Source organism: Schistosoma haematobium, chromosome 2, assembly GCF_000699445.3.
Source record: "Schistosoma haematobium chromosome 2, whole genome shotgun sequence".
NCBI classification, from domain to species: domain Eukaryota; kingdom Metazoa; phylum Platyhelminthes; class Trematoda; order Strigeidida; family Schistosomatidae; genus Schistosoma; species Schistosoma haematobium.
Genome location: NC_067197.1, coordinates 8,112,482 through 8,134,534, shown reverse-complemented (window position 1 = coordinate 8,134,534; position 22,053 = coordinate 8,112,482). Strand labels below are relative to the sequence as shown.

Sequence of the window (22,053 nt, the reverse complement as noted above, 5' to 3'; positions counted from 1 at the left end):
TAATTTATTTCCAAAATCTGAGTCAGCACTTGTTGTATTATTATTATTATTATTTTGTTGCCAAAATCCCCGTCGCCAATTGTTATGACCTTGGATGTCTGGTTTTTCTATCGCACGATTTATCTACCAATCCGAATACGACTTATACGAATCTTCACACTAGGCCAACCAATGACGTTCAACCGGTGTGGGCAGTTTAGCGTCCTTATTGGTCCTATGTCCTACGAGCCCTTCCACTTGAGTACAGAACACAATACCAGCTTCCGAATCAGAGCAGATCATTTATTTCAGACATACTTGGTTTATATATCAATCACGCAGACCGCAACGTACCATAAAATAGGAAATAATACTTGTACACAAATAAGCCAAAAAGTGGCTGTGAATGTGGGAGGCATTAGTTAATAAACTGAACATAACTTAAGAAGCGTAAATCGTACAATAATAAATTATAGGTCAAAATAAAGCTTATCATAAAAGGAATACAAATATACATAGTGTAATTGTTGAGTAGTTATACAATAAGGATATTATAGAATATTAGTCCATGAATAGTCCTCGGAAATTACCTGTAACTTAATCTTCACCGGATATAACACCTCCCTTTTTTAAGATTCCAAGTTTAGATTCTGATTTTAGAAAAAATTATGTGTAACTATAAATACTCCAACATTCTCCTCCTCCGCGAAATAATGTTGGGTCCTTATGTCTCCAAATTACAACTAATAGGACTTTGATTAAACCATGTTTCTCGTATTGAATGGAGAATCCACTAAAAATGACTAGATGATGATGAACGACCATCGACTTGGGGTCCTTACTTCCAAATTCATTATGAATCTCGTTAGTAGATAATGAGTCATTAAGAAAGTCAACGCCTAACAAAATTAAATTAGATTTTTGACCATCATTTGAAACAGCCGATATATTTTCATTTTTATAAGAAATCTCATCAAAATTCTGTGCATTATTATAAGAACCCATATCTAGTACATTGTCATGAGAAATTAGATAATCCAGTTCAATATAAATTTTTGTCTCCCAATTATTTTGAGTAACATTTGGTACAGTTGGGTTCATCGTGTTGCCCCAGTTATTTTCTGAATACGAGTCCCCACAGCTTTCTCGACTAATAGCACGTGGATCACAATTTTGTTCGAGCTGGAGTTTATTTTCAGAGCTAGACAGAACCAGTAGCGTTTCATTCAATTCTGGACTCTGGGCTTCATCTACAGGATCTGGTTCTTGATCATCTGGTATTGTCACAACTTCATGAGCATTTAGAACAGTATTTTCTTGCTGTGAGCCGGATACGTTACAAATATTACGTTCTGATTCAGGTATAAAGGGATGTGAATCCTCCACAGGATATGCTTCTGAATTGTCCATTGCTGCACCATTATCTGCAACATAAATAGATTCCTTATTTTCTGGTTGAATGAAAAGTCTGCCCAAAACTGTTTCAAATAGTTGTTGTTGCAAGACTAACATCTGCTGGTTCTGTTGTTGTTGGAAGGCTAACATCTGCTGGTGCTGTAGCTGTAATATTAACTGCAACTGTTCTAAAGAAATCGACATTTTTTTGTGCCAATAATAATATTAACGCCAAAAATCACCGGCAATTATAACAGCTAATTTATTTCCAAAATCTGAGTCAGCACTTGTTGTATTATTATTATTATTATTTTGTTGCCAAAATCCCCGTCGCCAATTGTTATGACCTTGGATGTCTGGTTTTTCTATCGCACGATTTATCTACCAATCCGAATACGACTTATACGAATCTTCACACTAGGCCAACCAATGACGTTCAACCGGTGTGGGCAGTTTAGCGTCCTTATTGGTCCTATGTCCTACGAGCCCTTCCACTTGAGTACAGAACACAATACCAGCTTCCGAATCAGAGCAGATCATTTATTTCAGACATACTTGGTTTATATATCAATCACGCAGACCGCAACGTACCATAAAATAGGAAATAATACTTGTACACAAATAAGCCAAAAAGTGGCTGTGAATGTGGGAGGCATTAGTTAATAAACTGAACATAACTTAAGAAGCGTAAATCGTACAATAATAAATTATAGGTCAAAATAAAGCTTATCATAAAAGGAATACAAATATACATAGTGTAATTGTTGAGTAGTTATACAATAAGGATATTATAGAATATTAGTCCATGAATAGTCCTCGGAAATTACCTGTAACTTAATCTTCACCGGATATAACACCTCCCTTTTTTTTAAGATTCCAAGTTTAGATTCTGATTTTAGAAAAAATTATGTGTAACTATAAATACTCCAACATTCTCCTCCTCCGCGAAATAATGTTGGGTCCTTATGTCTCCAAATTACAACTAATAGGACTTTGATTAAACCATGTTTCTCGTATTGAATGGAGAATCCACTAAAAATGACTAGATGATGATGAACGACCATCGACTTGGGGTCCTTACTTCCAAATTCATTATGAATCTCGTTAGTAGATAATGAGTCATTAAGAAAGTCAACGCCTAACAAAATTAAATTAGATTTTTGACCATCATTTGAAACAGCCGATATATTTTCATTTTTATAAGAAATCTCATCAAAATTCTGTGCATTATTATAAGAACCCATATCTAGTACATTGTCATGAGAAATTAGATAATCCAGTTCAATATAAATTTTTGTCTCCCAATTATTTTGAGTAACATTTGGTACAGTTGGGTTCATCGTGTTGCCCCAGTTATTTTCTGAATACGAGTCCCCACAGCTTTCTCGACTAATAGCACGTGGATCACAATTTTGTTCGAGCTGGAGTTTATTTTCAGAGCTAGACAGAACCAGTAGCGTTTCATTCAATTCTGGACTCTGGGCTTCATCTACAGGATCTGGTTCTTGATCATCTGGTATTGTCACAACTTCATGAGCATTTAGAACAGTATTTTCTTGCTGTGAGCCGGATACGTTACAAATATTACGTTCTGATTCAGGTATAAAGGGATGTGAATCCTCCACAGGATATGCTTCTGAATTGTCCATTGCTGCACCATTATCTGCAACATAAATAGATTCCTTATTTTCTGGTTGAATGAAAAGTCTGCCCAAAACTGTTTCAAATAGTTGTTGTTGCAAGACTAACATCTGCTGGTTCTGTTGTTGTTGGAAGGCTAACATCTGCTGGTGCTGTAGCTGTAATATTAACTGCAACTGTTCTAAAGAAATCGACATTTTTTGTGCCAATAATAATATTAACGCCAAAAATCACCGGCAATTATAACAGCTAATTTATTTCCAAAATCTGAGTCAGCACTTGTTGTATTATTATTATTATTATTTTGTTGCCAAAATCCCCGTCGCCAATTGTTATGACCTTGGATGTCTGGTTTTTCTATCGCACGATTTATCTACCAATCCGAATACGACTTATACGAATCTTCACACTAGGCCAACCAATGACGTTCAACCGGTGTGGGCAGTTTAGCGTCCTTATTGGTCCTATGTCCTACGAGCCCTTCCACTTGAGTACAGAACACAATACCAGCTTCCGAATCAGAGCAGATCATTTATTTCAGACATACTTGGTTTATATATCAATCACGCAGACCGCAACGTACCATAAAATAGGAAATAATACTTGTACACAAATAAGCCAAAAAGTGGCTGTGAATGTGGGAGGCATTAGTTAATAAACTGAACATAACTTAAGAAGCGTAAATCGTACAATAATAAATTATAGGTCAAAATAAAGCTTATCATAAAAGGAATACAAATATACATAGTGTAATTGTTGAGTAGTTATACAATAAGGATATTATAGAATATTAGTCCATGAATAGTCCTCGGAAATTACCTGTAACTTAATCTTCACCGGATATAACACCTCCCTTTTTTTTTTAAGATTCCAAGTTTAGATTCTGATTTTAGAAAAAATTATGTGTAACTATAAATACTCCAACATTCTCCTCCTCCGCGAAATAATGTTGGGTCCTTATGTCTCCAAATTACAACTAATAGGACTTTGATTAAACCATGTTTCTCGTATTGAATGGAGAATCCACTAAAAATGACTAGATGATGATGAACGACCATCGACTTGGGGTCCTTACTTCCAAATTCATTATGAATCTCGTTAGTAGATAATGAGTCATTAAGAAAGTCAACGCCTAACAAAATTAAATTAGATTTTTGACCATCATTTGAAACAGCCGATATATTTTCATTTTTATAAGAAATCTCATCAAAATTCTGTGCATTATTATAAGAACCCATATCTAGTACATTGTCATGAGAAATTAGATAATCCAGTTCAATATAAATTTTTGTCTCCCAATTATTTTGAGTAACATTTGGTACAGTTGGGTTCATCGTGTTGCCCCAGTTATTTTCTGAATACGAGTCCCCACAGCTTTCTCGACTAATAGCACGTGGATCACAATTTTGTTCGAGCTGGAGTTTATTTTCAGAGCTAGACAGAACCAGTAGCGTTTCATTCAATTCTGGACTCTGGGCTTCATCTACAGGATCTGGTTCTTGATCATCTGGTATTGTCACAACTTCATGAGCATTTAGAACAGTATTTTCTTGCTGTGAGCCGGATACGTTACAAATATTACGTTCTGATTCAGGTATAAAGGGATGTGAATCCTCCACAGGATATGCTTCTGAATTGTCCATTGCTGCACCATTATCTGCAACATAAATAGATTCCTTATTTTCTGGTTGAATGAAAAGTCTGCCCAAAACTGTTTCAAATAGTTGTTGTTGCAAGACTAACATCTGCTGGTTCTGTTGTTGTTGGAAGGCTAACATCTGCTGGTGCTGTAGCTGTAATATTAACTGCAACTGTTCTAAAGAAATCGACATTTTTTGTGCCAATAATAATATTAACGCCAAAAATCACCGGCAATTATAACAGCTAATTTATTTCCAAAATCTGAGTCAGCACTTGTTGTATTATTATTATTATTATTTTGTTGCCAAAATCCCCGTCGCCAATTGTTATGACCTTGGATGTCTGGTTTTTCTATCGCACGATTTATCTACCAATCCGAATACGACTTATACGAATCTTCACACTAGGCCAACCAATGACGTTCAACCGGTGTGGGCAGTTTAGCGTCCTTATTGGTCCTATGTCCTACGAGCCCTTCCACTTGAGTACAGAACACAATACCAGCTTCCGAATCAGAGCAGATCATTTATTTCAGACATACTTGGTTTATATATCAATCACGCAGACCGCAACGTACCATAAAATAGGAAATAATACTTGTACACAAATAAGCCAAAAAGTGGCTGTGAATGTGGGAGGCATTAGTTAATAAACTGAACATAACTTAAGAAGCGTAAATCGTACAATAATAAATTATAGGTCAAAATAAAGCTTATCATAAAAGGAATACAAATATACATAGTGTAATTGTTGAGTAGTTATACAATAAGGATATTATAGAATATTAGTCCATGAATAGTCCTCGGAAATTACCTGTAACTTAATCTTCACCGGATATAACACCTCCCTTTTTTTTAAGATTCCAAGTTTAGATTCTGATTTTAGAAAAAATTATGTGTAACTATAAATACTCCAACATTCTCCTCCTCCGCGAAATAATGTTGGGTCCTTATGTCTCCAAATTACAACTAATAGGACTTTGATTAAACCATGTTTCTCGTATTGAATGGAGAATCCACTAAAAATGACTAGATGATGATGAACGACCATCGACTTGGGGTCCTTACTTCCAAATTCATTATGAATCTCGTTAGTAGATAATGAGTCATTAAGAAAGTCAACGCCTAACAAAATTAAATTAGATTTTTGACCATCATTTGAAACAGCCGATATATTTTCATTTTTATAAGAAATCTCATCAAAATTCTGTGCATTATTATAAGAACCCATATCTAGTACATTGTCATGAGAAATTAGATAATCCAGTTCAATATAAATTTTTGTCTCCCAATTATTTTGAGTAACATTTGGTACAGTTGGGTTCATCGTGTTGCCCCAGTTATTTTCTGAATACGAGTCCCCACAGCTTTCTCGACTAATAGCACGTGGATCACAATTTTGTTCGAGCTGGAGTTTATTTTCAGAGCTAGACAGAACCAGTAGCGTTTCATTCAATTCTGGACTCTGGGCTTCATCTACAGGATCTGGTTCTTGATCATCTGGTATTGTCACAACTTCATGAGCATTTAGAACAGTATTTTCTTGCTGTGAGCCGGATACGTTACAAATATTACGTTCTGATTCAGGTATAAAGGGATGTGAATCCTCCACAGGATATGCTTCTGAATTGTCCATTGCTGCACCATTATCTGCAACATAAATAGATTCCTTATTTTCTGGTTGAATGAAAAGTCTGCCCAAAACTGTTTCAAATAGTTGTTGTTGCAAGACTAACATCTGCTGGTTCTGTTGTTGTTGGAAGGCTAACATCTGCTGGTGCTGTAGCTGTAATATTAACTGCAACTGTTCTAAAGAAATCGACATTTTTTTGTGCCAATAATAATATTAACGCCAAAAATCACCGGCAATTATAACAGCTAATTTATTTCCAAAATCTGAGTCAGCACTTGTTGTATTATTATTATTATTATTTTGTTGCCAAAATCCCCGTCGCCAATTGTTATGACCTTGGATGTCTGGTTTTTCTATCGCACGATTTATCTACCAATCCGAATACGACTTATACGAATCTTCACACTAGGCCAACCAATGACGTTCAACCGGTGTGGGCAGTTTAGCGTCCTTATTGGTCCTATGTCCTACGAGCCCTTCCACTTGAGTACAGAACACAATACCAGCTTCCGAATCAGAGCAGATCATTTATTTCAGACATACTTGGTTTATATATCAATCACGCAGACCGCAACGTACCATAAAATAGGAAATAATACTTGTACACAAATAAGCCAAAAAGTGGCTGTGAATGTGGGAGGCATTAGTTAATAAACTGAACATAACTTAAGAAGCGTAAATCGTACAATAATAAATTATAGGTCAAAATAAAGCTTATCATAAAAGGAATACAAATATACATAGTGTAATTGTTGAGTAGTTATACAATAAGGATATTATAGAATATTAGTCCATGAATAGTCCTCGGAAATTACCTGTAACTTAATCTTCACCGGATATAACACCTCCCTTTTTTTTAAGATTCCAAGTTTAGATTCTGATTTTAGAAAAAATTATGTGTAACTATAAATACTCCAACATTCTCCTCCTCCGCGAAATAATGTTGGGTCCTTATGTCTCCAAATTACAACTAATAGGACTTTGATTAAACCATGTTTCTCGTATTGAATGGAGAATCCACTAAAAATGACTAGATGATGATGAACGACCATCGACTTGGGGTCCTTACTTCCAAATTCATTATGAATCTCGTTAGTAGATAATGAGTCATTAAGAAAGTCAACGCCTAACAAAATTAAATTAGATTTTTGACCATCATTTGAAACAGCCGATATATTTTCATTTTTATAAGAAATCTCATCAAAATTCTGTGCATTATTATAAGAACCCATATCTAGTACATTGTCATGAGAAATTAGATAATCCAGTTCAATATAAATTTTTGTCTCCCAATTATTTTGAGTAACATTTGGTACAGTTGGGTTCATCGTGTTGCCCCAGTTATTTTCTGAATACGAGTCCCCACAGCTTTCTCGACTAATAGCACGTGGATCACAATTTTGTTCGAGCTGGAGTTTATTTTCAGAGCTAGACAGAACCAGTAGCGTTTCATTCAATTCTGGACTCTGGGCTTCATCTACAGGATCTGGTTCTTGATCATCTGGTATTGTCACAACTTCATGAGCATTTAGAACAGTATTTTCTTGCTGTGAGCCGGATACGTTACAAATATTACGTTCTGATTCAGGTATAAAGGGATGTGAATCCTCCACAGGATATGCTTCTGAATTGTCCATTGCTGCACCATTATCTGCAACATAAATAGATTCCTTATTTTCTGGTTGAATGAAAAGTCTGCCCAAAACTGTTTCAAATAGTTGTTGTTGCAAGACTAACATCTGCTGGTTCTGTTGTTGTTGGAAGGCTAACATCTGCTGGTGCTGTAGCTGTAATATTAACTGCAACTGTTCTAAAGAAATCGACATTTTTTGTGCCAATAATAATATTAACGCCAAAAATCACCGGCAATTATAACAGCTAATTTATTTCCAAAATCTGAGTCAGCACTTGTTGTATTATTATTATTATTATTTTGTTGCCAAAATCCCCGTCGCCAATTGTTATGACCTTGGATGTCTGGTTTTTCTATCGCACGATTTATCTACCAATCCGAATACGACTTATACGAATCTTCACACTAGGCCAACCAATGACGTTCAACCGGTGTGGGCAGTTTAGCGTCCTTATTGGTCCTATGTCCTACGAGCCCTTCCACTTGAGTACAGAACACAATACCAGCTTCCGAATCAGAGCAGATCATTTATTTCAGACATACTTGGTTTATATATCAATCACGCAGACCGCAACGTACCATAAAATAGGAAATAATACTTGTACACAAATAAGCCAAAAAGTGGCTGTGAATGTGGGAGGCATTAGTTAATAAACTGAACATAACTTAAGAAGCGTAAATCGTACAATAATAAATTATAGGTCAAAATAAAGCTTATCATAAAAGGAATACAAATATACATAGTGTAATTGTTGAGTAGTTATACAATAAGGATATTATAGAATATTAGTCCATGAATAGTCCTCGGAAATTACCTGTAACTTAATCTTCACCGGATATAACACCTCCCTTTTTTTTAAGATTCCAAGTTTAGATTCTGATTTTAGAAAAAATTATGTGTAACTATAAATACTCCAACATTCTCCTCCTCCGCGAAATAATGTTGGGTCCTTATGTCTCCAAATTACAACTAATAGGACTTTGATTAAACCATGTTTCTCGTATTGAATGGAGAATCCACTAAAAATGACTAGATGATGATGAACGACCATCGACTTGGGGTCCTTACTTCCAAATTCATTATGAATCTCGTTAGTAGATAATGAGTCATTAAGAAAGTCAACGCCTAACAAAATTAAATTAGATTTTTGACCATCATTTGAAACAGCCGATATATTTTCATTTTTATAAGAAATCTCATCAAAATTCTGTGCATTATTATAAGAACCCATATCTAGTACATTGTCATGAGAAATTAGATAATCCAGTTCAATATAAATTTTTGTCTCCCAATTATTTTGAGTAACATTTGGTACAGTTGGGTTCATCGTGTTGCCCCAGTTATTTTCTGAATACGAGTCCCCACAGCTTTCTCGACTAATAGCACGTGGATCACAATTTTGTTCGAGCTGGAGTTTATTTTCAGAGCTAGACAGAACCAGTAGCGTTTCATTCAATTCTGGACTCTGGGCTTCATCTACAGGATCTGGTTCTTGATCATCTGGTATTGTCACAACTTCATGAGCATTTAGAACAGTATTTTCTTGCTGTGAGCCGGATACGTTACAAATATTACGTTCTGATTCAGGTATAAAGGGATGTGAATCCTCCACAGGATATGCTTCTGAATTGTCCATTGCTGCACCATTATCTGCAACATAAATAGATTCCTTATTTTCTGGTTGAATGAAAAGTCTGCCCAAAACTGTTTCAAATAGTTGTTGTTGCAAGACTAACATCTGCTGGTTCTGTTGTTGTTGGAAGGCTAACATCTGCTGGTGCTGTAGCTGTAATATTAACTGCAACTGTTCTAAAGAAATCGACATTTTTTTGTGCCAATAATAATATTAACGCCAAAAATCACCGGCAATTATAACAGCTAATTTATTTCCAAAATCTGAGTCAGCACTTGTTGTATTATTATTATTATTATTTTGTTGCCAAAATCCCCGTCGCCAATTGTTATGACCTTGGATGTCTGGTTTTTCTATCGCACGATTTATCTACCAATCCGAATACGACTTATACGAATCTTCACACTAGGCCAACCAATGACGTTCAACCGGTGTGGGCAGTTTAGCGTCCTTATTGGTCCTATGTCCTACGAGCCCTTCCACTTGAGTACAGAACACAATACCAGCTTCCGAATCAGAGCAGATCATTTATTTCAGACATACTTGGTTTATATATCAATCACGCAGACCGCAACGTACCATAAAATAGGAAATAATACTTGTACACAAATAAGCCAAAAAGTGGCTGTGAATGTGGGAGGCATTAGTTAATAAACTGAACATAACTTAAGAAGCGTAAATCGTACAATAATAAATTATAGGTCAAAATAAAGCTTATCATAAAAGGAATACAAATATACATAGTGTAATTGTTGAGTAGTTATACAATAAGGATATTATAGAATATTAGTCCATGAATAGTCCTCGGAAATTACCTGTAACTTAATCTTCACCGGATATAACACCTCCCTTTTTTTTAAGATTCCAAGTTTAGATTCTGATTTTAGAAAAATTATGTGTAACTATAAATACTCCAACATTCTCCTCCTCCGCGAAATAATGTTGGGTCCTTATGTCTCCAAATTACAACTAATAGGACTTTGATTAAACCATGTTTCTCGTATTGAATGGAGAATCCACTAAAAATGACTAGATGATGATGAACGACCATCGACTTGGGGTCCTTACTTCCAAATTCATTATGAATCTCGTTAGTAGATAATGAGTCATTAAGAAAGTCAACGCCTAACAAAATTAAATTAGATTTTTGACCATCATTTGAAACAGCCGATATATTTTCATTTTTATAAGAAATCTCATCAAAATTCTGTGCATTATTATAAGAACCCATATCTAGTACATTGTCATGAGAAATTAGATAATCCAGTTCAATATAAATTTTTGTCTCCCAATTATTTTGAGTAACATTTGGTACAGTTGGGTTCATCGTGTTGCCCCAGTTATTTTCTGAATACGAGTCCCCACAGCTTTCTCGACTAATAGCACGTGGATCACAATTTTGTTCGAGCTGGAGTTTATTTTCAGAGCTAGACAGAACCAGTAGCGTTTCATTCAATTCTGGACTCTGGGCTTCATCTACAGGATCTGGTTCTTGATCATCTGGTATTGTCACAACTTCATGAGCATTTAGAACAGTATTTTCTTGCTGTGAGCCGGATACGTTACAAATATTACGTTCTGATTCAGGTATAAAGGGATGTGAATCCTCCACAGGATATGCTTCTGAATTGTCCATTGCTGCACCATTATCTGCAACATAAATAGATTCCTTATTTTCTGGTTGAATGAAAAGTCTGCCCAAAACTGTTTCAAATAGTTGTTGTTGCAAGACTAACATCTGCTGGTTCTGTTGTTGTTGGAAGGCTAACATCTGCTGGTGCTGTAGCTGTAATATTAACTGCAACTGTTCTAAAGAAATCGACATTTTTTGTGCCAATAATAATATTAACGCCAAAAATCACCGGCAATTATAACAGCTAATTTATTTCCAAAATCTGAGTCAGCACTTGTTGTATTATTATTATTATTATTTTGTTGCCAAAATCCCCGTCGCCAATTGTTATGACCTTGGATGTCTGGTTTTTCTATCGCACGATTTATCTACCAATCCGAATACGACTTATACGAATCTTCACACTAGGCCAACCAATGACGTTCAACCGGTGTGGGCAGTTTAGCGTCCTTATTGGTCCTATGTCCTACGAGCCCTTCCACTTGAGTACAGAACACAATACCAGCTTCCGAATCAGAGCAGATCATTTATTTCAGACATACTTGGTTTATATATCAATCACGCAGACCGCAACGTACCATAAAATAGGAAATAATACTTGTACACAAATAAGCCAAAAAGTGGCTGTGAATGTGGGAGGCATTAGTTAATAAACTGAACATAACTTAAGAAGCGTAAATCGTACAATAATAAATTATAGGTCAAAATAAAGCTTATCATAAAAGGAATACAAATATACATAGTGTAATTGTTGAGTAGTTATACAATAAGGATATTATAGAATATTAGTCCATGAATAGTCCTCGGAAATTACCTGTAACTTAATCTTCACCGGATATAACACCTCCCTTTTTTTTAAGATTCCAAGTTTAGATTCTGATTTTAGAAAAAATTATGTGTAACTATAAATACTCCAACATTCTCCTCCTCCGCGAAATAATGTTGGGTCCTTATGTCTCCAAATTACAACTAATAGGACTTTGATTAAACCATGTTTCTCGTATTGAATGGAGAATCCACTAAAAATGACTAGATGATGATGAACGACCATCGACTTGGGGTCCTTACTTCCAAATTCATTATGAATCTCGTTAGTAGATAATGAGTCATTAAGAAAGTCAACGCCTAACAAAATTAAATTAGATTTTTGACCATCATTTGAAACAGCCGATATATTTTCATTTTTATAAGAAATCTCATCAAAATTCTGTGCATTATTATAAGAACCCATATCTAGTACATTGTCATGAGAAATTAGATAATCCAGTTCAATATAAATTTTTGTCTCCCAATTATTTTGAGTAACATTTGGTACAGTTGGGTTCATCGTGTTGCCCCAGTTATTTTCTGAATACGAGTCCCCACAGCTTTCTCGACTAATAGCACGTGGATCACAATTTTGTTCGAGCTGGAGTTTATTTTCAGAGCTAGACAGAACCAGTAGCGTTTCATTCAATTCTGGACTCTGGGCTTCATCTACAGGATCTGGTTCTTGATCATCTGGTATTGTCACAACTTCATGAGCATTTAGAACAGTATTTTCTTGCTGTGAGCCGGATACGTTACAAATATTACGTTCTGATTCAGGTATAAAGGGATGTGAATCCTCCACAGGATATGCTTCTGAATTGTCCATTGCTGCACCATTATCTGCAACATAAATAGATTCCTTATTTTCTGGTTGAATGAAAAGTCTGCCCAAAACTGTTTCAAATAGTTGTTGTTGCAAGACTAACATCTGCTGGTTCTGTTGTTGTTGGAAGGCTAACATCTGCTGGTGCTGTAGCTGTAATATTAACTGCAACTGTTCTAAAGAAATCGACATTTTTTGTGCCAATAATAATATTAACGCCAAAAATCACCGGCAATTATAACAGCTAATTTATTTCCAAAATCTGAGTCAGCACTTGTTGTATTATTATTATTATTATTTTGTTGCCAAAATCCCCGTCGCCAATTGTTATGACCTTGGATGTCTGGTTTTTCTATCGCACGATTTATCTACCAATCCGAATACGACTTATACGAATCTTCACACTAGGCCAACCAATGACGTTCAACCGGTGTGGGCAGTTTAGCGTCCTTATTGGTCCTATGTCCTACGAGCCCTTCCACTTGAGTACAGAACACAATACCAGCTTCCGAATCAGAGCAGATCATTTATTTCAGACATACTTGGTTTATATATCAATCACGCAGACCGCAACGTACCATAAAATAGGAAATAATACTTGTACACAAATAAGCCAAAAAGTGGCTGTGAATGTGGGAGGCATTAGTTAATAAACTGAACATAACTTAAGAAGCGTAAATCGTACAATAATAAATTATAGGTCAAAATAAAGCTTATCATAAAAGGAATACAAATATACATAGTGTAATTGTTGAGTAGTTATACAATAAGGATATTATAGAATATTAGTCCATGAATAGTCCTCGGAAATTACCTGTAACTTAATCTTCACCGGATATAACACCTCCCTTTTTTTTAAGATTCCAAGTTTAGATTCTGATTTTAGAAAAAATTATGTGTAACTATAAATACTCCAACATTCTCCTCCTCCGCGAAATAATGTTGGGTCCTTATGTCTCCAAATTACAACTAATAGGACTTTGATTAAACCATGTTTCTCGTATTGAATGGAGAATCCACTAAAAATGACTAGATGATGATGAACGACCATCGACTTGGGGTCCTTACTTCCAAATTCATTATGAATCTCGTTAGTAGATAATGAGTCATTAAGAAAGTCAACGCCTAACAAAATTAAATTAGATTTTTGACCATCATTTGAAACAGCCGATATATTTTCATTTTTATAAGAAATCTCATCAAAATTCTGTGCATTATTATAAGAACCCATATCTAGTACATTGTCATGAGAAATTAGATAATCCAGTTCAATATAAATTTTTGTCTCCCAATTATTTTGAGTAACATTTGGTACAGTTGGGTTCATCGTGTTGCCCCAGTTATTTTCTGAATACGAGTCCCCACAGCTTTCTCGACTAATAGCACGTGGATCACAATTTTGTTCGAGCTGGAGTTTATTTTCAGAGCTAGACAGAACCAGTAGCGTTTCATTCAATTCTGGACTCTGGGCTTCATCTACAGGATCTGGTTCTTGATCATCTGGTATTGTCACAACTTCATGAGCATTTAGAACAGTATTTTCTTGCTGTGAGCCGGATACGTTACAAATATTACGTTCTGATTCAGGTATAAAGGGATGTGAATCCTCCACAGGATATGCTTCTGAATTGTCCATTGCTGCACCATTATCTGCAACATAAATAGATTCCTTATTTTCTGGTTGAATGAAAAGTCTGCCCAAAACTGTTTCAAATAGTTGTTGTTGCAAGACTAACATCTGCTGGTTCTGTTGTTGTTGGAAGGCTAACATCTGCTGGTGCTGTAGCTGTAATATTAACTGCAACTGTTCTAAAGAAATCGACATTTTTGTGCCAATAATAATATTAACGCCAAAAATCACCGGCAATTATAACAGCTAATTTATTTCCAAAATCTGAGTCAGCACTTGTTGTATTATTATTATTATTATTTTGTTGCCAAAATCCCCGTCGCCAATTGTTATGACCTTGGATGTCTGGTTTTTCTATCGCACGATTTATCTACCAATCCGAATACGACTTATACGAATCTTCACACTAGGCCAACCAATGACGTTCAACCGGTGTGGGCAGTTTAGCGTCCTTATTGGTCCTATGTCCTACGAGCCCTTCCACTTGAGTACAGAACACAATACCAGCTTCCGAATCAGAGCAGATCATTTATTTCAGACATACTTGGTTTATATATCAATCACGCAGACCGCAACGTACCATAAAATAGGAAATAATACTTGTACACAAATAAGCCAAAAAGTGGCTGTGAATGTGGGAGGCATTAGTTAATAAACTGAACATAACTTAAGAAGCGTAAATCGTACAATAATAAATTATAGGTCAAAATAAAGCTTATCATAAAAGGAATACAAATATACATAGTGTAATTGTTGAGTAGTTATACAATAAGGATATTATAGAATATTAGTCCATGAATAGTCCTCGGAAATTACCTGTAACTTAATCTTCACCGGATATAACACCTCCCTTTTTTTTTAAGATTCCAAGTTTAGATTCTGATTTTAGAAAAAATTATGTGTAACTATAAATACTCCAACATTCTCCTCCTCCGCGAAATAATGTTGGGTCCTTATGTCTCCAAATTACAACTAATAGGACTTTGATTAAACCATGTTTCTCGTATTGAATGGAGAATCCACTAAAAATGACTAGATGATGATGAACGACCATCGACTTGGGGTCCTTACTTCCAAATTCATTATGAATCTCGTTAGTAGATAATGAGTCATTAAGAAAGTCAACGCCTAACAAAATTAAATTAGATTTTTGACCATCATTTGAAACAGCCGATATATTTTCATTTTTATAAGAAATCTCATCAAAATTCTGTGCATTATTATAAGAACCCATATCTAGTACATTGTCATGAGAAATTAGATAATCCAGTTCAATATAAATTTTTGTCTCCCAATTATTTTGAGTAACATTTGGTACAGTTGGGTTCATCGTGTTGCCCCAGTTATTTTCTGAATACGAGTCCCCACAGCTTTCTCGACTAATAGCACGTGGATCACAATTTTGTTCGAGCTGGAGTTTATTTTCAGAGCTAGACAGAACCAGTAGCGTTTCATTCAATTCTGGACTCTGGGCTTCATCTACAGGATCTGGTTCTTGATCATCTGGTATTGTCACAACTTCATGAGCATTTAGAACAGTATTTTCTTGCTGTGAGCCGGATACGTTACAAATATTACGTTCTGATTCAGGTATAAAGGGATGTGAATCCTCCACAGGATATGCTTCTGAATTGTCCATTGCTGCACCATTATCTGCAACATAAATAGATTCCTTATTTTCTGGTTGAATGAAAAGTCTGCCCAAAACTGTTTCAAATAGTTGTTGTTGCAAGACTAACATCTGCTGGTTCTGTTGTTGTTGGAAGGCTAACATCTGCTGGTGCTGTAGCTGTAATATTAACTGCAACTGTTCTAAAGAAATCGACATTTTTTGTGCCAATAATAATATTAACGCCAAAAATCACCGGCAATTATAACAGCTAATTTATTTCCAAAATCTGAGTCAGCACTTGTTGTATTATTATTATTATTATTTTGTTGCCAAAATCCCCGTCGCCAATTGTTATGACCTTGGATGTCTGGTTTTTCTATCGCACGATTTATCTACCAATCCGAATACGACTTATACGAATCTTCACACTAGGCCAACCAATGACGTTCAACCGGTGTGGGCAGTTTAGCGTCCTTATTGGTCCTATGTCCTACGAGCCCTTCCACTTGAGTACAGAACACAATACCAGCTTCCGAATCAGAGCAGATCATTTATTTCAGACATACTTGGTTTATATATCAATCACGCAGACCGCAACGTACCATAAAATAGGAAATAATACTTGTACACAAATAAGCCAAAAAGTGGCTGTGAATGTGGGAGGCATTAGTTAATAAACTGAACATAACTTAAGAAGCGTAAATCGTACAATAATAAATTATAGGTCAAAATAAAGCTTATCATAAAAGGAATACAAATATACATAGTGTAATTGTTGAGTAGTTATACAATAAGGATATTATAGAATATTAGTCCATGAATAGTCCTCGGAAATTACCTGTAACTTAATCTTCACCGGATATAACACCTCCCTTTTTTTTAAGATTCCAAGTTTAGATTCTGATTTTAGAAAAAATTATGTGTAACTATAAATACTCCAACATTCTCCTCCTCCGCGAAATAATGTTGGGTCCTTATGTCTCCAAATTACAACTAATAGGACTTTGATTAAACCATGTTTCTCGTATTGAATGGAGAATCCACTAAAAATGACTAGATGATGATGAACGACCATCGACTTGGGGTCCTTACTTCCAAATTCATTATGAATCTCGTTAGTAGATAATGAGTCATTAAGAAAGTCAACGCCTAACAAAATTAAATTAGATTTTTGACCATCATTTGAAACAGCCGATATATTTTCATTTTTATAAGAAATCTCATCAAAATTCTGTGCATTATTATAAGAACCCATATCTAGTACATTGTCATGAGAAATTAGATAATCCAGTTCAATATAAATTTTTGTCTCCCAATTATTTTGAGTAACATTTGGTACAGTTGGGTTCATCGTGTTGCCCCAGTTATTTTCTGAATACGAGTCCCCACAGCTTTCTCGACTAATAGCACGTGGATCACAATTTTGTTCGAGCTGGAGTTTATTTTCAGAGCTAGACAGAACCAGTAGCGTTTCATTCAATTCTGGACTCTGGGCTTCATCTACAGGATCTGGTTCTTGATCATCTGGTATTGTCACAACTTCATGAGCATTTAGAACAGTATTTTCTTGCTGTGAGCCGGATACGTTACAAATATTACGTTCTGATTCAGGTATAAAGGGATGTGAATCCTCCACAGGATATGCTTCTGAATTGTCCATTGCTGCACCATTATCTGCAACATAAATAGATTCCTTATTTTCTGGTTGAATGAAAAGTCTGCCCAAAACTGTTTCAAATAGTTGTTGTTGCAAGACTAACATCTGCTGGTTCTGTTGTTGTTGGAAGGCTAACATCTGCTGGTGCTGTAGCTGTAATATTAACTGCAACTGTTCTAAAGAAATCGACATTTTTTTGTGCCAATAATAATATTAACGCCAAAAATCACCGGCAATTATAACAGCTAATTTATTTCCAAAATCTGAGTCAGCACTTGTTGTATTATTATTATTATTATTTTGTTGCCAAAATCCCCGTCGCCAATTGTTATGACCTTGGATGTCTGGTTTTTCTATCGCACGATTTATCTACCAATCCGAATACGACTTATACGAATCTTCACACTAGGCCAACCAATGACGTTCAACCGGTGTGGGCAGTTTAGCGTCCTTATTGGTCCTATGTCCTACGAGCCCTTCCACTTGAGTACAGAACACAATACCAGCTTCCGAATCAGAGCAGATCATTTATTTCAGACATACTTGGTTTATATATCAATCACGCAGACCGCAACGTACCATAAAATAGGAAATAATACTTGTACACAAATAAGCCAAAAAGTGGCTGTGAATGTGGGAGGCATTAGTTAATAAACTGAACATAACTTAAGAAGCGTAAATCGTACAATAATAAATTATAGGTCAAAATAAAGCTTATCATAAAAGGAATACAAATATACATAGTGTAATTGTTGAGTAGTTATACAATAAGGATATTATAGAATATTAGTCCATGAATAGTCCTCGGAAATTACCTGTAACTTAATCTTCACCGGATATAACACCTCCCTTTTTTTTTAAGATTCCAAGTTTAGATTCTGATTTTAGAAAAAATTATGTGTAACTATAAATACTCCAACATTCTCCTCCTCCGCGAAATAATGTTGGGTCCTTATGTCTCCAAATTACAACTAATAGGACTTTGATTAAACCATGTTTCTCGTATTGAATGGAGAATCCACTAAAAATGACTAGATGATGATGAACGACCATCGACTTGGGGTCCTTACTTCCAAATTCATTATGAATCTCGTTAGTAGATAATGAGTCATTAAGAAAGTCAACGCCTAACAAAATTAAATTAGATTTTTGACCATCATTTGAAACAGCCGATATATTTTCATTTTTATAAGAAATCTCATCAAAATTCTGTGCATTATTATAAGAACCCATATCTAGTACATTGTCATGAGAAATTAGATAATCCAGTTCAATATAAATTTTTGTCTCCCAATTATTTTGAGTAACATTTGGTACAGTTGGGTTCATCGTGTTGCCCCAGTTATTTTCTGAATACGAGTCCCCACAGCTTTCTCGACTAATAGCACGTGGATCACAATTTTGTTCGAGCTGGAGTTTATTTTCAGAGCTAGACAGAACCAGTAGCGTTTCATTCAATTCTGGACTCTGGGCTTCATCTACAGGATCTGGTTCTTGATCATCTGGTATTGTCACAACTTCATGAGCATTTAGAACAGTATTTTCTTGCTGTGAGCCGGATACGTTACAAATATTACGTTCTGATTCAGGTATAAAGGGATGTGAATCCTCCACAGGATATGCTTCTGAATTGTCCATTGCTGCACCATTATCTGCAACATAAATAGATTCCTTATTTTCTGGTTGAATGAAAAGTCTGCCCAAAACTGTTTCAAATAGTTGTTGTTGCAAGACTAACATCTGCTGGTTCTGTTGTTGTTGGAAGGCTAACATCTGCTGGTGCTGTAGCTGTAATATTAACTGCAACTGTTCTAAAGAAATCGACATTTTTTGTGCCAATAATAATATTAACGCCAAAAATCACCGGCAATTATAACAGCTAATTTATTTCCAAAATCTGAGTCAGCACTTGTTGTATTATTATTATTATTATTTTGTTGCCAAAATCCCCGTCGCCAATTGTTATGACCTTGGATGTCTGGTTTTTCTATCGCACGATTTATCTACCAATCCGAATACGACTTATACGAATCTTCACACTAGGCCAACCAATGACGTTCAACCGGTGTGGGCAGTTTAGCGTCCTTATTGGTCCTATGTCCTACGAGCCCTTCCACTTGAGTACAGAACACAATACCAGCTTCCGAATCAGAGCAGATCATTTATTTCAGACATACTTGGTTTATATATCAATCACGCAGACCGCAACGTACCATAAAATAGGAAATAATACTTGTACACAAATAAGCCAAAAAGTGGCTGTGAATGTGGGAGGCATTAGTTAATAAACTAAACATAACTTAAGAAGCGTAAATCGTACAATAATAAATTATAGGTCAAAATAAAGCTTATCATAAAAGGAATACAAATATACATAGTGTAATTGTTGAGTAGTTATACAATAAGGATATTATAGAATATTAGTCCATGAATAGTCCTCGGAAATTACCTGTAACTTAATCTTCACCGGATATAACACCTCCCTTTTTTTTTAAGATTCCAAGTTTAGATTCTGATTTTAGAAAAAATTATGTGTAACTATAAATACTCCAACATTCTCCTCCTCCGCGAAATAATGTTGGGTCCTTATGTCTCCAAATTACAACTAATAGGACTTTGATTAAACCATGTTTCTCGTATTGAATGGAGAATCCACTAAAAATGACTAGATGATGATGAACGACCATCGACTTGGGGTCCTTACTTCCAAATTCATTATGAATCTCGTTAGTAGATAATGAGTCATTAAGAAAGTCAACGCCTAACAAAATTAAATTAGATTTTTGACCATCATTTGAAACAGCCGATATATTTTCATTTTTATAAGAAATCTCATCAAAATTCTGTGCATTATTATAAGAACCCATATCTAGTACATTGTCATGAGAAATTAGATAATCCAGTTCAATATAAATTTTTGTCTCCCAATTATTTTGAGTAACATTTGGTACAGTTGGGTTCATCGTGTTGCCCCAGTTATTTTCTGAATACGAGTCCCCACAGCTTTCTCGACTAATAGCACGTGGATCACAATTTTGTTCGAGCTGGAGTTTATTTTCAGAGCTAGACAGAACCAGTAGCGTTTCATTCAATTCTGGACTCTGGGCTTCATCTACAGGATCTGGTTCTTGATCATCTGGTATTGTCACAACTTCATGAGCATTTAGAACAGTATTTTCTTGCTGTGAGCCGGATACGTTACAAATATTACGTTCTGATTCAGGTATAAAGGGATGTGAATCCTCCACAGGATATGCTTCTGAATTGTCCATTGCTGCACCATTATCTGCAACATAAATAGATTCCTTATTTTCTGGTTGAATGAAAAGTCTGCCCAAAACTGTTTCAAATAGTTGTTGTTGCAAGACTAACATCTGCTGGTTCTGTTGTTGTTGGAAGGCTAACATCTGCTGGTGCTGTAGCTGTAATATTAACTGCAACTGTTCTAAAGAAATCGACATTTTTTTGTGCCAATAATAATATTAACGCCAAAAATCACCGGCAATTATAACAGCTAATTTATTTCCAAAATCTGAGTCAGCACTTGTTGTATTATTATTATTATTATTTTGTTGCCAAAATCCCCGTCGCCAATTGTTATGACCTTGGATGTCTGGTTTTTCTATCGCACGATTTATCTACCAATCCGAATACGACTTATACGAATCTTCACACTAGGCCAACCAATGACGTTCAACCGGTGTGGGCAGTTTAGCGTCCTTATTGGTCCTATGTCCTACGAGCCCTTCCACTTGAGTACAGAACACAATACCAGCTTCCGAATCAGAGCAGATCATTTATTTCAGACATACTTGGTTTATATATCAATCACGCAGACCGCAACGTACCATAAAATAGGAAATAATACTTGTACACAAATAAGCCAAAAAGTGGCTGTGAATGTGGGAGGCATTAGTTAATAAACTGAACATAACTTAAGAAGCGTAAATCGTACAATAATAAATTATAGGTCAAAATAAAGCTTATCATAAAAGGAATACAAATATACATAGTGTAATTGTTGAGTAGTTATACAATAAGGATATTATAGAATATTAGTCCATGAATAGTCCTCGGAAATTACCTGTAACTTAATCTTCACCGGATATAACACCTCCCTTTTTTTTTAAGATTCCAAGTTTAGATTCTGATTTTAGAAAAAATTATGTGTAACTATAAATACTCCAACATTCTCCTCCTCCGCGAAATAATGTTGGGTCCTTATGTCTCCAAATTACAACTAATAGGACTTTGATTAAACCATGTTTCTCGTATTGAATGGAGAATCCACTAAAAATGACTAGATGATGATGAACGACCATCGACTTGGGGT

General features: G+C 35.4%; 3 protein-coding genes across 3 annotated transcripts; all 3 read right to left on the bottom strand.

Moving 5' to 3' along the window:
* Window positions 1-267: 267 nt before the first annotated feature.
* On the bottom strand, window positions 268-1,912 carry MS3_00006137 (uncharacterized protein). The gene has a single exon (XM_051214249.1). The coding sequence runs from the start codon at window positions 1,576-1,578 to the stop codon at window positions 646-648; it is 933 nt and encodes a 310-aa protein (XP_051067400.1). The 5' UTR covers window positions 1,579-1,912; the 3' UTR covers window positions 268-645.
* Window positions 1,913-10,069: 8,157 nt separating this feature from the next.
* On the bottom strand, window positions 10,070-11,713 carry MS3_00006136 (uncharacterized protein). The gene has a single exon (XM_051214248.1). It carries the CDS (start codon window positions 11,378-11,380, stop codon window positions 10,448-10,450), a length of 933 nt encoding a protein of 310 aa, XP_051067399.1. The 5' UTR covers window positions 11,381-11,713; the 3' UTR covers window positions 10,070-10,447.
* Window positions 11,714-14,962: 3,249 nt separating this feature from the next.
* On the bottom strand, window positions 14,963-16,388 carry MS3_00006135 (uncharacterized protein). Its single transcript, XM_051214247.1, has one exon. It carries the CDS (start codon window positions 16,277-16,279, stop codon window positions 15,347-15,349), a length of 933 nt encoding a protein of 310 aa, XP_051067398.1. The 5' UTR covers window positions 16,280-16,388; the 3' UTR covers window positions 14,963-15,346.
* Between the last annotated feature and the right edge of the window lie 5,665 nt (window positions 16,389-22,053).

Coding starts and splice junctions, on each gene's coding strand:
- MS3_00006137 (XM_051214249.1), bottom strand. CDS start 1,578: ATGTCGATTTCTTTAGAACAGTTGCAGTTAATATTACAGCTACAGCAC.
- MS3_00006136 (XM_051214248.1), bottom strand. CDS start 11,380: ATGTCGATTTCTTTAGAACAGTTGCAGTTAATATTACAGCTACAGCAC.
- MS3_00006135 (XM_051214247.1), bottom strand. CDS start 16,279: ATGTCGATTTCTTTAGAACAGTTGCAGTTAATATTACAGCTACAGCAC.